The 13337-nt window shown below is 35.6% G+C and overlaps 1 protein-coding gene across 2 annotated transcripts in view; it reads right to left on the reverse strand.

Moving 5' to 3' along the window:
* The window catches only part of LOC135204031 (uncharacterized), a 157709-nt gene that overhangs the window by 106105 nt on the left and 38267 nt on the right, over positions 1–13337 (reverse strand). For both annotated transcript variants that reach the window (XM_064233973.1, XM_064233974.1), the window contains exon 4: positions 10410–10508. In XM_064233973.1, coding sequence (XP_064090043.1) covers positions 10410–10508 — 99 coding nt within the window. The remainder of the gene's footprint in view (positions 1–10409; positions 10509–13337) is intronic.

Genomic DNA, 13337 nt, shown 5'->3' on the forward strand with positions numbered 1-13337 from the left:
CAAAGTCGGCATCTGCAGAGGCGGGTAAAGAAAGACCCATAGTCTCTCCTGTCCCATACCAAATACCTCTCTTCCCGTGCAATCTGGAAGGAGGCATGCAGAATACTGTCTTTCCTAACTCCTTCTTCTTGTCCATCCAAGAATCTAAAGAATGGAGTGCTTTCTTCATCGATATCGCAGGCTTCATTTTCAAGAAGGCCGACGATTTAGCCGTAGCTGAGCTCGAAAAGAGCGAACGAGGAGAAGGAGGAGCCGCAGGACTAAGAGAATCTCCAAACTCTTGTAGTAGTAATGAGGCCAAGACTTTGTAACTAGAAAGTCCCTCATTAGCAGGTGGTTCGTCGTCAGACAACTCGTCTAACCCTCGATCACGAAGGAGAAAGTTCACGTTTTGAGGGAGAGTCCTTCCAAGACCTCCTATGTTCTGAAGGAGAGGAGCTCCTATTTGGCGAAGAGTCATAACCTCCAGGAACGAGTCCCCGACTCTTGACTCCTGGCTCTTGACTCTTGCCTCCTGACTCCTGCCTCCTGGCTCCTGACTCCTGCCTCCTGACTCCTGACTCCTGCCTCCTGACTCCGGACTCCTGCCTCCTGACTCCGGACTCGCCTCCTGACTCCGGACTCGCCTCCTGGCTCCTGCCTCTTTGCCTCCTGGCTCTTGCCTCCTGGCTCTGCCCTCTTGCCTAGATGCCTCCACACTCTTGGCTCTGGGCTCCTGCCTCCTGGTTGACTCCTCACTCCTGGCTCTTGGCTCCTGCCTCCTGGGTGACTCCTCACTCCTGGCCGGTGCCAGACGTCTGATTGATTCATCCAGGTTCGTACCGGAAACCTCACCTCGGGTAGGAGTATCGATCCTGGAGGTAGATACCTCCATCCGTCTGGAGGATCTTTTAATAGGAAGGGAAGTGTCTTTCCTTCTAGGAGGCTCCTTTGACAGGACTCCTACAAACGACGAAATCTGTTCCTGCATCGCCATCATGAACCTCTTAGTAGCCTCCTCTTTATCCTCTTCGGGAGGAGGGGAAGGAGGAGGGGAGGAGTCCATAGCCTCCCACCTCCTGCCTTCTTCTCACTCTGGTTGGAAGAATGGCTCTTCTCGCCTTCTTAACTCCCGATGGAGACTCCTCAGGGAAGTTTTCAGGGCTCGAGTCAATAGTCGGCGCCCTCCAACTCCTCTTGAGAGGCCGAGATCGATCTGAATCTCTCCAATCACGTCTCGGTGATGAAGATCCCGACGACGAGAAACACTCACGTAGGACGCTTTTACAATAGCGGTCCTTGGCAGTCTGGGGTGTCACAGAAACCGCCGAAGGGACACCTGATCGGTGGGGATTCTCCACAACCTCCTTTCGGCTTTCGACATTCCTTCTCCTCTGGGCATGTGAGCTTGGAAGAGGTCTAGACCTAGGAGCGTTGCTGAGCCGACAGATGCCCCCTACACTACACTGGGGACACTCATATCACTGTCCACTGACAAATCACTAGCCTTATCTTGTATGGCAGCCATTTTGTTTTCCATCACTTTGAAGGCTGCTTTTAGATCTGCAGTTCTTTCGCTGGATCTACAGGTTCTGCAATAGGAGAAGGGGCTGCAATGGAAGGAGAAGTAGCAATACTTACCCTTGGGAAGATCCCAAGCTTGGAATTAGTTCAGATCTAGAACTACTTAAACTTCTTAGAGAAGGCCTTCCTCACTCTTTCTCTTTCTAACTTTTTTAATAATTAGTTAGATTCTTCCATTCGTTCTCACTCAAGTTCTCACATTCTTTACAAGTATTAGTAAAAGAACATTCATACTCCCATGCACCTCTTGCATACCGTGTGAGGGTCTACCGAAGCTTTCGGCAACCTCACCTTACAGCCTACATTCACACAACGTCTCACAACCATACCAGAGTCAGACATATTTAAAGAAAAATCCAAAATCAAGTCCACAAAACAGTCCACAAAAGCGTATGCCAATCCAACAATCCAGATACGTCACCAAAAGTCGGTCAAGAAGATCAATTGCCGGTGAAAAAGAAAAACCAATCGAGAGGAACCAACAACAATGTTGATGGTCCGGGCGACAGAAGAATTCTGATTAGAAAACGGGGATGGTTCCTAGTCCTGCCACCCAGGGCAGGGCGGTAGATCACCTGACCTACCTGTAGCGTGTGCCGCGAAATTTGAAATTCTGTCGGAGACGACGGAGTCTATAGCTAAGTATATATCTGGCAGGGAAGTTGAATGTATAAAAACTATTTCCTTCTCTATGTGCGTGGATTCTCGGCCGCAAATCTCCGAAATGCTTACATTGCATTCTCGTAATATTTCCTCTATTTCATACTAGCTGTTTCATAGAGTTGTATATGAAATTGTGCGCAATATTATGTAGAATATAATAAAAAATAATTGAAGGTCATAGCTATTCTCATTTTCGAAATATTTGCATATAAATCACGATAAATAGAAAAAACTCGACGTTCGGTCAACTTTGACTCTACCGAAATAGTCGAAAAACGCAATTGTAAGCTAAAACTCTTACAATATAATAATATTCAATCAATTATCTTCATTTGTAACAAATTTAAAGTCTATAGCACAATATTTCGATTTATGGTCAATGTTTGGAAAAAATTTTCCTTTCCCTCCGCGCGCAGATTCTCTGCCGCAAATCTCCAAAATGCTTAGGTCGCATTCTTCTAATATTTGCTCCGTTTCATATTAGCCATTTCATAGAGTTGTATATATGAAAATGTGTGTAATTTTATGTAGAATACAACAAAAAATAATTGAAGGTCGTAGCTTTTCTTATTTTTGACATATTTGCATATAAATCACGATAAATAGAAAAAAATAGACGTTCGGTAAAATTTGACTACCAAAATGGTCGAAAAATGCAATTGTAAGCTAAAAATCTTACAGTCTAGTAATAATCAATCATTTATCTTCATTTTGAAACAAATTCGAAGTCTCTAGCACAATATTTCGATTTATGATGAATTTTTGAAAAAAACTTTTTCCTACCCTCCGCGCACGGATTCTCCACTGCAAATCTCGAAATATTTGCTCTGTTTCATACTAGCCGTTTCATAGAGTTGTATATACGAAAAAGTGCGCAATTGTATGTAGAATACAACAAAAAATAATTGAAGGTCGTGGCTTTTCTCATTTTCGAAATATTTGCATATAAATCACGATAAATAGAAAAAACTTGATGTTTGGTCAACTTTGACTCTACCAAAATGGTAGAAAAACGCAATTGAAAGCTAAAACTCTTAGAGACTAGTAATATTCAATTATTTATCTTCATTTTGAACCAAATCAAAGTCTCTAGCACAATATTTAGATTTATGGTGAACTTTTGAAAAAAACTTTTCCTTCCATCCGTGCGCGGATTCTCCACCTACAATCTCCGAAATGCTTACGTCACATTCTCGTAATATTTGCTCCATTTTATATTAGCCGTTTCATAGAGTTGTATATGTGAAAATGTGCGCAATTACCTGTGAAATACAAAAAAAAATAATTGAAGGTCGTAGCTTTTCTTATTTTTGAAACATTTGCAAATAAATCACTATAAATAGAAAAAAATCGACGTTTGGTCAACTTTGACTCCACCGAAATGGTAGAAAAACGCAATTGTAAGCTAAAAAATCTTACAGTATAGTAATATTCAATCATTTATCTTCATTTTGAAACAAATTCGAAGTCTCTCGCACAATATTTCGATTTATGATGAATTTTTGAAAAAACTTTTTCATTACCTCCGTGCGCGGATCTCCGCCGCAAATCTCCGAAATGATTAAGTCATATTCTTGTAATATTTGCTCATTTCATATTAGCTGTTATATAGAGTTTTATATATGAAATTGTGCGCAATTTTATTTTGAATACAACAAAAAATAATTAAAGGTCGTAGCTTTTCTCATTTTCGAAATATTTGCATATAAATCACAATAAATAGAAAAAAATTGACATTTGGTCAATTCTGACTCTACCGAAATGGTCGAAAAACGCAATTGAAAGCTAAAACTCTTACAGACTAGTAATATTCAATTATTTATCTTCATTTTGAAACAAATTCGAAGTCTCTGGCACAATATTTAGATTTATGGTGAACTTTTGAAAAAAACTTTTCCTTCCATCCGCGCGCGGATTCTCCGCCGACAATCTCCGAAATGCTTAAGTCATATTCTCGTAATATTTGCTCCATTTCATATTATATGTTTAATAGAGTTGTATAAGTGAAATGTGCGCAATTTCCTGTGAAATACAACAAAAAATAATTGTAGGTCGTAGCTTTTCTCATTTTTGAAATATTTGCATATAAATCAGTGAATAGAAAAAAATTTGACAATCAGTCAACGTTGACTCAACCGAAATGGTAAAAAAATGCAATTGTAAGCTAAAACTCTTACAGTCTAGTAATATTCAATCATTTATCTTCATTTTAAAACAAATTCGAAGTCTCTAGCACAATATTTTGATTTATGGTCGATTTTTGAAAAAAAACTTTTTCCTTCTCTCTGTGCGCGGATTCTCCGTCACAAATTTCCGAAATGCTTACGTCGCATTCTCGTAATATTTGCTCCGTTTCATAGAGTTGTATATATTAAAATGTGCACAATTCTATGTACAATACAACAAAACATAATTGAAAGTCGTAGCTTTTCTCATTTTTGAAATATTTGCATATAAATCACGATAAATAGAAAAAATAGATGTTCGGTCTACTTTGACTCTACCGAAATGGTCAAAAAACGCAATTGTAAGATAAACCTCTTACAATCTAGTAATATTCAATCATTTATCTTCATTTTGAAACAAATTTGAAGTCTCTAGCACAATATTTCGATTTATGGTGAATTTTTGAAAAAAACTTTTCCTTTCCCTGTGCGCACAGATTCTCCGCCGCAAATCTCCGAAATGCTTACGTCACATTCTTGTAATATATGCTCCGTTTCATAGAGTTGTATATATGAAAAAGTGCGCAATTTCATTTAGAATACATCAAAAAATAATTGAAGGTCGTAGCTTTTCTTATTTTCGAAATATTTGCATGTAAATCATGATAAATAGAAAAAATCGACGTTCGGTCAACTTTGACTCTACCGAAATGGTCGAAAAAGGCAATTGTAAACAAAAACTCTTACAGTCTAGTAATAACCAGTCATTTATCTTCATTTTGAAACAAATTCGAAGTCTCTAGCACAATATTTAGATTTATGGTGAATTTTTGAAAAAAACTTTTTCCTACCCTTCACGCACGGATTCTCTACTGCAAATCTTGTAATATTTGCTCTGTTTCATACTAGCCGTTTCATAGAGTTGTATATATGAAAATGTGCGTAATTGTATGTAGAATACAAAAAAAAATAATTGAAGGTCGTAGCTTTTCTCATTTTCGAAATATTTGCATATAAATCACGATAAATAGAAAAAACTCGACGTTCGGTCAACTTTGATTCTACCGAAATGGTCGAAAAACGCAATTGTAAGCTAAAACTCTTACAGTCTGGTAATATTCAATCATTTATCTTCATTTTGAAACAAATTTGAAGTCTCTAGCACAATATTTCGATTTATGGTGAATTTTTCAAAAAAACTTATTCCTTCCCTCCGCTCGTGGATTCTCTGCCACAAATCTCCGAAATGCTTACGTCACATTCATATTAGCCATTATATTGAGTTTTATATATAAAAATGTGCGAAATTTTATGTAAAATACAAAAAAAATAATTGAAGGTCATAGCTTTCCTTATTTTTGAAATATTCAATCATTTATCTTCATTTTGAAACAAATTCGAAGTCTCTAGCACAATATTTCGACTTATGGTGAATTTTTGAGAAAAAACTTTTTCCTTTCTCCGAAATGCTTATGTCGCATTCTCGTAATATCTGCTCCGTTTCGTATTAGCCGTTTCATAGAGTTTTATATATGAAAATGTGCGCAATTTTATGTAGAATACAACAAAAAATAATTGAAGGTCATAGCTTTTCTTATTTTATAAATATTTGCATATAAATCACGATAAATAAAAAAATTGACATTCGGTCAAATTTGACTCTACCGAAATGGTCAAAAAATGCAATTGCAAGCTAAAACTCTTACAGTCTAGTAATATTCAATCATTTATCTTTATTTTGAAACAAATTCGAAGTCTCTAGCACAATATTTCGATTTATGATGAATTTTTGAAAAAAACTTTTTCCTTCCCTCCGTGCGCAGATTCTCCGCCGCAAATCTCAGAAATGCTTATGTCGCATTCTCGTAATATTTGCTCCATTTCGTATTAGCCGTTTCATAGAGTTTTATATATGAAAATGTTTGCAATTTTATGTAGAATACAACAACAAATAATTGAAGGTCGTAACTTTTCTCATTTTCGAAATATTTGCATATAAATCACGATAAATAAAAAAAATCGACGTTCGGTCAACTTTGTCTCTACCGAAATGATAAAAAAACGCAATTGTAAGCTAAAACTCTTACAGTCTAGTAATATTCAATCATTTATCTTCATTTTGAAACAAATTCGAAGTCTCTAGCACAATATTTCGATTTAAGGTGAATTTTTGAAAAAAACTTTTTCCTTCCCTCCGCGCGCGGATTCTCCGCCGCAAATCTCCGTAATGCTCACTTCGCATTCTAGTAATATTAGCTCCGTGTCATATTACCGTTATATAGTTTTATATATGAAAATGTGTGTAATTTCATGTAAAATACAACAAAATGAAGGTGGTAGCTTTTCTTATTTTTGAAATATTTGCATATAAATCACGATAAATAGAAAAAAATAGACGTTCAGTCAACTTTGATTCTACCGAAATGGTCGAAAAACGCAATTGTAAGCTAAAACTCTTACAGTCTAGTAATATTCAATCATTTATCTTCATTTTGAAATAAATTTGAAGTCTCTAGCACAATATTTAGATTTATGGTGAATTTTTGAAAAAATACTTTTTCCTTCCCTCAGCGCTCAGATTCTCCGTCGCAAATCTCAGAAATGCTTACTTCGCATTCTCGTAATATTTGCTCCGTTTCATAGAGTTTTATATATGAAAATGTGCGCAATTTTATGTAGAATATAACAAAATATAATCAAAGGTTGTAGCTTTTCTCATTTTTGAAATATTTGCATATAAATAATAAAAAAATTCGACATTCGGTCAACTTTAACTCTCCCAAAATGGTCGAAAAATGTAATTGTAAGCTGAAACTCTTACAGTCTAGTAATATTCAATAATTTATCATTTTGAAACAAATTCAAAATCTTTAGCACAATCTTTGGATTTATGGTGAATTTTCGAAAAAAAACTTTTTCCTTCCCATTGCGCGCAGATTCTCTGCAGCAAATCTCCTAAATACTTATGTCGCATTCTCGTAATATTTGCTCCATTTCACATTAGCCGTTTCATGGAGTTTTAAATATGAAAATGTACGCAATTTTATGTAGAACATAACAAAAAATAATTGAAGGTCGTAGCTTTTCTTATTTTCGAAATATTTGCATATAAATCACGATAAATAAAAAAAATAGACGTTCGGTCAACTTTGACTACCGAAATGGTCAAAAAACGCAATTGTAAGCTAATTCTCTTACAGTCTAGTAATATTCAATCATTTATCTTTATTTTGAAAGAAATTCGAAGTTTCTAGCACAATATTTTTATCTACTGTGAATTTTTGATAAAAAATATTTTCCATCCCTCCGCGTGCGGATTCTCCGCCGCAAATCTCCGAAATGCTTACGTCACATTCTCGTAATATTTGCTCCATTTCAAATTAGCCATTATATAGAGTTTTATATATGAAAATGTGCGCAATTTCATTTAGAATACAACAAAATAATTGAAGGTCGTAGCTTTTCTCATTTTCGAAATATTTGCATATAAATCACAATAAATAGAAAAAAATCGGCGTTCGGTCAACTTTGACTTGACCGAATTGGTTGAAAAACGCAATTGTAAGCAAAAACTCTTACAGTCTGTTAATATTCAATCATTTATCTTCATTTTGAAACAAATTCGAAGTCTATAGCACAAAATTTTGATTTATGGTGAATTTTTGAAAAAAAACTTTTTCATTCCCTCCACTCGCGAATTCTCCGCCGCAAATCTGCGAAATGCTTACGTCGCATTCTCGTAATATTTGCTCAGTTTCATAGAGTTGTATATATGAAAATGTGCTCAATTTCATGTAGAATACAACAAAAAATAATTGAAGGTCGTAGTTTTCCTTATTTTCGAAATATTTGCATATAATCACGATAAATAAATAAAAAAATCGACCTTCGGTCAACTTTGACTCTACCGAAATGGTAAAAAAACGCAATATTAAGCTAAAACTCTCCGTCAAGTAATGTTCAATTATTTATCTTCATTTTGAAACAAATTCGAAGTCTCTAGCACAATATTTCGATTTATGGTGAATTTTTGAAAAAAAACTTTTTCCTTCCCTCCGCACGCGGATTCTCCGCCACAAATCTCCGAAAAGCTTACTTCGCATTCTCGTAATATTTGCTCAGTTTCATATAAGCCGTTATATAGAGTTTTATATATGAAAATGTGCGCAATTTCATGTAGAACACAACAACAAATAATTGAAGGTCGTAGCTCTTCTCATTTTTGAAATATTTGCATATAAATCACGATATAGAAAAAAATCGACGTTCGGTCAACTTTGACTACCGAAATGGTCGAAAAATGCAATAGTAAGCTAAAACTCTTACAGTCTAGTAATATTCAATCATTTATCTTCATTGTGAAACAAATTCGAAGTCTCTAGCACAATATTTCTTTATGGTGAATTTTTGAAAAAAAAACTTTTTCCTTCCCTCCGTGAGCGGATTCTCTGCCGCAAATCTCGGAAATGCTTATTTTGCATTCCTGTAATATTTGTTCCATTTCATATTAGCAGTTTTATAGAGTTTTATATATGAAAATGTGCACAAATTTATGTAGAATACAACAAAAAATAATTGAAGGTCGTAGCTTTTCTCATTTACGAAATATTTGCATATAAATAAGGATAAATAAAAAAATTTGACATTCGGTCAACTTTAACTCAAAAGAAATTGTCGAAAAATGTAATTGTAAGCTGAAACTCTTACAGTCTAGTAATATTCAATCATTTATCTTCATTTTGAAACAAATTGGAAGTCTCTAGAACAATATTTCGATTTATGGTGAATTTTTAAAAAAACATTTTTTTACGTCCGCACATTACGAATTTATGCATCATTTTGTGATAATATATATGATAATATTTTTTTCATTTCTGATGGTTGCATACTAAATTTCAGGCAATGACAAAAAAAGGAGCCAAAAATGAACTCTTAATCTTGAAAACTAAGCGTGCTGTGATTTTAAAAAACATTTTTTCCGCTTCGGCGCTCATTCCCGAACCCAGCCGGCATACGGGAGACGATTTTTAAAATTCCGCTTCGGCGTTTAAGGGTTAAGTTGGTAATAATAGAAAACACATATTTAAGTTGGTAGTTTACAATAGTCTTGTAAAAGAGGCCCCACAAGGGGTTTTAAATAGTCATTTTCAACTTCTCGTGGAAAGTAGGGAAAATATTTTAGAATTTTTTTCTTTCAACAAGTGCATTTGCATAGCTTCCTCTTTCCATTGGTATTTTTTTGTAAATTGGCCAACATCAAAAGCTGCATACTGATTTTTTTACCCATCCAGTAACGGTTAGAGACCATTTAGCAACATTTCCCAAATCTCAAAGGGCTCTTCTGAAGTTGTGTATCCTTTCAGATAGGCTAAACTTACAAAGAATAAATTTTCATTTGTGAAAAAAAATATACTGAGCAAAGCAAACGGAAAATAAAGAGACAAATTATCAAATAAATATGTTATATAAATAAAAAACAAATTGCAGTTAGAAAATAAAGCAGATAAGAGCTGAATTATTATTGTACAGTACTTTAACAAGACAAAGTAGAAACATTTTTGGGGATCAATAAAAAGGGTCTGTACTTTAAATGAGCAATAAATATTGGACCAAGGTGACCTTGAAGAGGTTTGATATTTGGGTGGGAAGTGACCATATGACATGGAGGAAAATTAAAAGGCAGAGATCAACACATCATGGGTTGTAAGATACAGTAAGAACATTTAGTACCATATGAAGAATTACCACTAGAGGATATGAATGAGTAGGAGAAAGCCATGAGTAATACTATAAGCAATACTACAACCCAAATTTTGAGAACACTGCTTATATGATTATACCTCACACTAAAGCAGCTACCATAAACCTCAGATAATGTAGTTACCAAGAACAATGGTGTATTCATTTCATCAACAATCAAAACTGGAGTGACTCTCAAAGGTTGAAGGATATCAAAGACTATCTTTCAAAAAACAAAAAACTTTAAATACTTGGAGAAAAACTGCACCTCATAAATACCTGCAACAACTTGTACAAACTATGAGATGATGATGCTAGCATCCTCAGAAATTTTGGGTTTCTTTCCTCTTGCTTTAATGCTCTTTCCATTGAAGTAACCTGTTTTAAAATGTAAAAAAAAATTACTGTAAATTCAAACAGATTATCAATTTACAACTATTTACTACCTTGACCTAAATCCTCACTGACAATGTAGCAAGGAATAAGTGATTTAGTATACCTACTCTTCAATGATTATCCTGAAAACAAAATCCAAAAGCAATGACAAAAGAATACAGTACAATCAGCCTACCAAACCAAAGGTACGTTACGTACATGGATTTTATGATAGACTTTTTAATAACCCTGAGTTAGCCAGATGGATGGATATTGACTGAAAATAGCTGAAATCAAAATTTATTATATGTACCCTTTGGTGGAGGCATAGTCATTTGCAGTTTCTGTTCATCAAAAAGAAAATGCTTTTTTTGAACAGAAAACAATAAAATGTACTGAGTTTACTGAAAGTATCCACATCCTTCAAAAACTAAACATAATGACATTCTTCTATCTTTCTCACTATAACAAACATCTTATAAAGTTGAGTGTAAATAAATTAAGTACAGGCAGTCCCCGGTTATTAGTGGACTTGGTTAATGGCGATCTGGTTTTATGGCGCTTGTAAAGCACCATAAAATTGCCAATTTATGGCACTGTAACGCACAGAGTTCTGGTTATTGGTGCCATAAGGTGCCAATAATAGAGTTATCTGTGCCATAAGCACCATAAATCATCAAGTTTTGGTTAATGGTGGTTTTCGTTTATCAGCACTGCCTGGGGACTGCCTGTATATGAATATTCCCTTACTTTCATTTTAGATAATTAATTTTCTAAAATAGATAATGAGGTAGAACATAACTGGACAACAAAAAATAAAAACCATATCAGAATATAGTTTGATGTTTCATAGGAATTTCGTTACCTACTTTTTATTACATTACACATGTTGCATAACCTAGCCACTTGAATATTTCATTAGATGGAAATGTTATTTATTATAACAAATATATTTCATTTCATAATTATCATTATATTATAAAAATAGTATACAAAGGTGTAAGTAAAATTAACTTTGTAAATATTTCAAAGTTATATTAATAAGAGTTCAATTGAATTCAGGCAATTAATACACACAGTATTGGACATATGTATCACAATTTTTTAAAGTAAATTGTAGTTTTCCTAACTATACAAACCTCATGCCCTTTACATTTGGAATTACTTTCAGCATAGGCTGGAATATGGCCATTACATTCTTGAATAAGATGGTTAGGCAATAACTACTGTCGGGTAGGCCATTCTTATTTCATAATTTTCTCTTTTCTTCTTAGAGCCCATGTTTCTGCTCCATACATTAACGTTGGTCTTATCACTGTTATATATCTTGACTTTTAGCTTGATTGGCATTTTCTTATCACATACCACTCCAGCTACCTCTCTCCACTTCCCCCATGCAGCTTTTATCCTACTTTCAACTTCAGCCTCACATCCTCGCCCCTGGCTTAAAGTAGATCTAAAGTGTTTAAATTTTTCTGCCTATTTTATAATTGAGCCTCTCCTTACTATTCTGTCTCTATCTTCCCTACTGCTCAGCAAAACCTGTTTTATTCACATTCACCTTTAAGCCACCCCTCTCTAGAGTCCTATCACTCTCCAACCCTTCTCTGTAGGTCCTCCTCATTTTCAGCAGTAATCAACAGATCATCCACATACAACAATTTCCACAGCTCTTCATTCCTGATCGCTTCACTCAACACATCCATGACAAGCACACAAAAATGGGCTTAGTAAAGATTACAGAAGTGATAAGTGTGTCACGATTGAGATGGTATGGACATGTGTTGAGGATGGATGATGAGGAGGGAGTGAAGAGGGCTTGAGAGGAACCTGTTAGAGGTTAGGGGTGGCATGAGGTGGGCACTAATGTAAAGGACCTCAGGTTTGTAGAGTTAGGAAAAATACAATTTACTTTAAAAAACTGTGATTTGTTCCTACACGACATACAAACCCTCAGTCCTTTACATTAGGAAGACTAACTGATTGGTGGGAGGGTTGTGAGTGAGCCTCTAGAACTGACAAGTTCAGCACACTTGGGCTATTCCTCCTGGTCGTAGGAGCGACGAGGTGTGCCCTGCCTCTGACAACTTGATCAGAGTATAGGAGCTGCATAATCAAGATTCAGACTTCTGGGCCCTTTCGAAATGAGCGAGGAATCGTACCTCATCCAAAAGAGGGCTGGGAAGAATACTTTGAGTCAGAGGCATTAATGCAAAGTCCTAGGAAGGGTTTGCATTACTGCCAGTCTTCTTCCTCCCTTTGCTAGAGGAAGAAGCAGGATTGCTTCTATGATTCTGATAAGTAAGCTAGAAAGGAAACTCGATGTGCAGGCTTACCACATCAAACGCCTGACCAGCAAGTGTAAGTTCAAGTCCTATCCTCAACCTGAAGGACAAGGAGTAGAAGGATGAGGAGGGGAAGGTGGAGAGGCCAGTCACTCTCGCATCCTTCTTACCTCTAGAACAGCACACCACAGGCGAGATGCAACTTGTCCTCTTGAAGGAGCCGGGTAAGCAAACATAACTTGTGAGCATCCACCACCAGTCCAAGGAAAAGAGGTTCCAAGGACCTGTGGGCAGACCCGAAGGAAAAAAAAAAAAAAAAAAAAAAAAAAAAAAAAAAAAAAAAAAAAAAAAAGATATAAATGTTGAGAGAGTGTACAGTGGACGTATCGGAGGAAGATGTGGCATTGGACACTTTTGCATTGAAATCAGCAGTGGATAAAGGGTTTCGATCCTTTGTAGGTAAAGCAACACACTAATAGAACAAAGTAACGACTGATCTGGATTAACCAATACTAAGTCCAAAGCGCAGGAGAACATGAAGGATCCA

Source organism: Macrobrachium nipponense, chromosome 44 (genome assembly GCF_015104395.2).
Source record: "Macrobrachium nipponense isolate FS-2020 chromosome 44, ASM1510439v2, whole genome shotgun sequence".
Taxonomy (NCBI): Eukaryota; Metazoa; Arthropoda; class Malacostraca; order Decapoda; family Palaemonidae; genus Macrobrachium; species Macrobrachium nipponense.